The sequence below is a fragment of the Somniosus microcephalus genome, chromosome 4 (genome assembly GCF_052327205.1).
Source record: "Somniosus microcephalus isolate GS21.2 chromosome 4, FLI_Smic_1.0, whole genome shotgun sequence".
NCBI lineage: Eukaryota > Metazoa > Chordata > Chondrichthyes > Squaliformes > Somniosidae > Somniosus > Somniosus microcephalus.
The window spans coordinates 204,182,538-204,185,234 of record NC_140990.1 but is presented as its reverse complement, the minus strand read 5'-3'; the positions used below and the strand labels follow the sequence as shown (position 1 = coordinate 204,185,234).

The following is a 2,697-nucleotide window of genomic DNA, read 5'->3' as shown; positions in this document are numbered from 1 at the left end:
TTGTGGCAGCTGCTCAGAAATTGGCATATTCACTTCCTCTGGGACATTTTAAACAAATTTGCTCAGTCAGCTAATCATACTACATACAATAAGTGTTGAAATGTGTAAGGTTATTTGTGGGTTGTCGTGTTATGCCAAATCAGTTACCCTAGCTATGAGAGCTGCTGTGCTATTGTTGATTGAGGGAGCAGTGAGACTGGATATTCTACCATATTAATAAATATTTACAAAATTGAAAGTAAATTTTATAACATAGTTGTGGTGCTTTCTTATTCTCAAGGTAATTATGTAATCACTGTGTTTATGTAATCAGCTATTAAATCAAAAGTATTTATCATGTCCAATTACTATGTAAAATATCTTTTGGATTAATCACCCAAATATAATTATTGTTCTACATAATATTCTGTGAGAATTAGAAAAAATGAGTGAAGATAATAATGCAATGAAGCATATTTTATTCTGTTCAGTAATGTTTCAGTAAAATAATATCAAGCTTTTCAGCAATAATCTAGAAGTCTCTCATTCGCCTGAAAGATCCGACAGTTGAACAAGAGCTGCCCCAGTCACTGAATCTCCTGTATTCACCGGGTCTCATGAAGTACTGGCGGCCTCTGTAGTTGGGCTGTTCATAGAAGATCCAGTAACCGTCCATCACATGGCAGGAGTGAATGTCACGGTAGCGGAAACGATCGTAGACAGATGGACAGTCATCCATGAATTCCATCATCTGTCCTCCAAAGTCAGGCCTCTCGTAAATCCTCATTCTGTAGGAATCACCCCTGTACTGTAATAGAAATAACAGTGGTGTGGCTGTTAACATCTATACAGCATATTTAAGAAAACAGATTGCTAAAAGGCAGCACAAGGTTATAACAAAATCAAGCAATAGATGAAGTTATTAACCATTAAAGCAAATCATAAACAGTCTATTAAAATATTTGGAACTTTTTGATCGAATTACGCCATTGTAACTCCATTACTGCTGTTGGGTTCTTTTATACCCAATGTAACATTTATAGTGACCTGGGAGCTGATTTTAGGACAGTAACTGTGAGATACTTCAGCCAAGATATCAGTGAATTCTCTCAGTAACAGTAGCACTGGTAGTAGGTTTTAGATCTTCCTTTTCTCTTTAGCATTAAAGGAGCATACCGCTAGCACTTAACAAAAGGGATAACTCAGGGATAACCATACTTTTTGTGGACCGTTTAGCTGACTATTTTGGATCCTCGTGGGCCAGACATAAAGCTTAAATCAATGTTCCTGATAATTTAATTTATATCTCAAATCACTAACAGATCATGAAGTTCTGACTTAAGATTTATCTACCAGGGAGGGAACAGCAGTAAGCACGATCCTTTGGAAACCTCTAGGCCTGCCAAATGCAAACTGGACTAGCCAGAGAGTAAGAAATGCAAGGACAAATAGAACAGTTGTTGTATTTTTTGGGCCATGTTGCCAGAGCTCTCTTGCCATAAGAGTCTCCCACAGGCCATAGGTGGACCACCCTGGGTTAACCAGCCTACGTGGGGCAAGACTTTTGCCCCACTGCATCATTTTCCCCTTCTACCAGTGACAGGGATAAATAAATCAGAACAATTACAGTTCAACACTTTCTATGACTTGAGTAACAAACTTGCAACCAGACACTACAATATTAATCATAATTGCAAGACCTTGTCTTACTATGATTGCTCAGAGTATTAGATCATTCTTACACCTTAGATGTAACAGTGTAGTGCAGCAATAATTTAAAGCTAGCTTTTAAATTAAAATGTGACTTCATCTTCAGAGACATAAATTGTCACTAGCCTGTTAAATAAAAGATTACTCATTGAAAAAATGAGAGAATTAGATAAACCTGTATTAAAAAGGCAGCTGGTAACAAAAATCTATTAATGGCCCAACAATATAAATCGTACAAGAAAATGATTTACACCCAGCATAGCCATAAAGCTGTAGCTTACGTATGGGTAGGTGCGACATGACCCAATGCTGTCATTGAATCCCATCCAGCGCTGATAGTCAGGATATTCCCCCCTGCTCAGAACATACTGGTATCCCATGTAATTGGGTCTCTCATACAGCACCCACCAGTCACTATCAACACGGATGGAGTTACAGCGGCTGAAGTGAGAGTGCAGGTCAGCAGAGTCAGTACTGCACTCGTAGTGCCGACCCTGGAAGTTCCTGTCCTCGTAAAAGATGATCTGTGGAAAAAACATAAATTAACCAATAGTTTAAACAGTTTAGAGTTATTATAAAATAGTCAATATATATGCAAAATACAATGGGCAGCCCAACCTTTCCCATTTTGACTTCGCAGTTTGATTGAACTGACTGGATGTGCTTTTGCTTCGTACAGCTTGGTATTTATATGCTATACTGAAAGGCCATGGTAGAGAATACCTTTGTTATTTTAATGGAGAGAACTGTATTTCAGCAAAAAAGGAACAAAGGATATGTCATATACATTGCAGAAAAACACCAGCATTCATACTAACAAACATGTCATTCATTCTTTTCATTTTGCCTTCATTCACTTTTATTGTTCTGTGACAAAAAGAAAATTAGAGGATGAGATTCCACTGAACTTTTAAGAGCTGGTGTTATCCAAAACACCAACATGTTTCATTTCCAGCTTTGCTGAGTCTAATGGATGTATTTTGATGTTTTATTGCTCCTTATAACACC

General features: G+C 37.5%; 1 protein-coding gene across 1 annotated transcript; it reads right to left on the bottom strand.

Annotated features, from left to right (window-relative positions):
• Positions 1–441: 441 nt before the first annotated feature.
• Positions 442–2,391, bottom strand: LOC147120152 (gamma-crystallin S-1-like). The gene is made up of 2 exons (XM_085983824.1): positions 1,971–2,391; positions 442–787 (listed from the first exon to the last, which is right to left on the bottom strand). The coding sequence occupies exons 1-2, from the start codon at positions 2,226–2,228 to the stop codon at positions 512–514; spliced, it is 534 nt and encodes a 177-aa protein (XP_085839950.1). The 5' UTR covers positions 2,229–2,391; the 3' UTR covers positions 442–511.
• Positions 2,392–2,697: the final 306 nt, after the last annotated feature.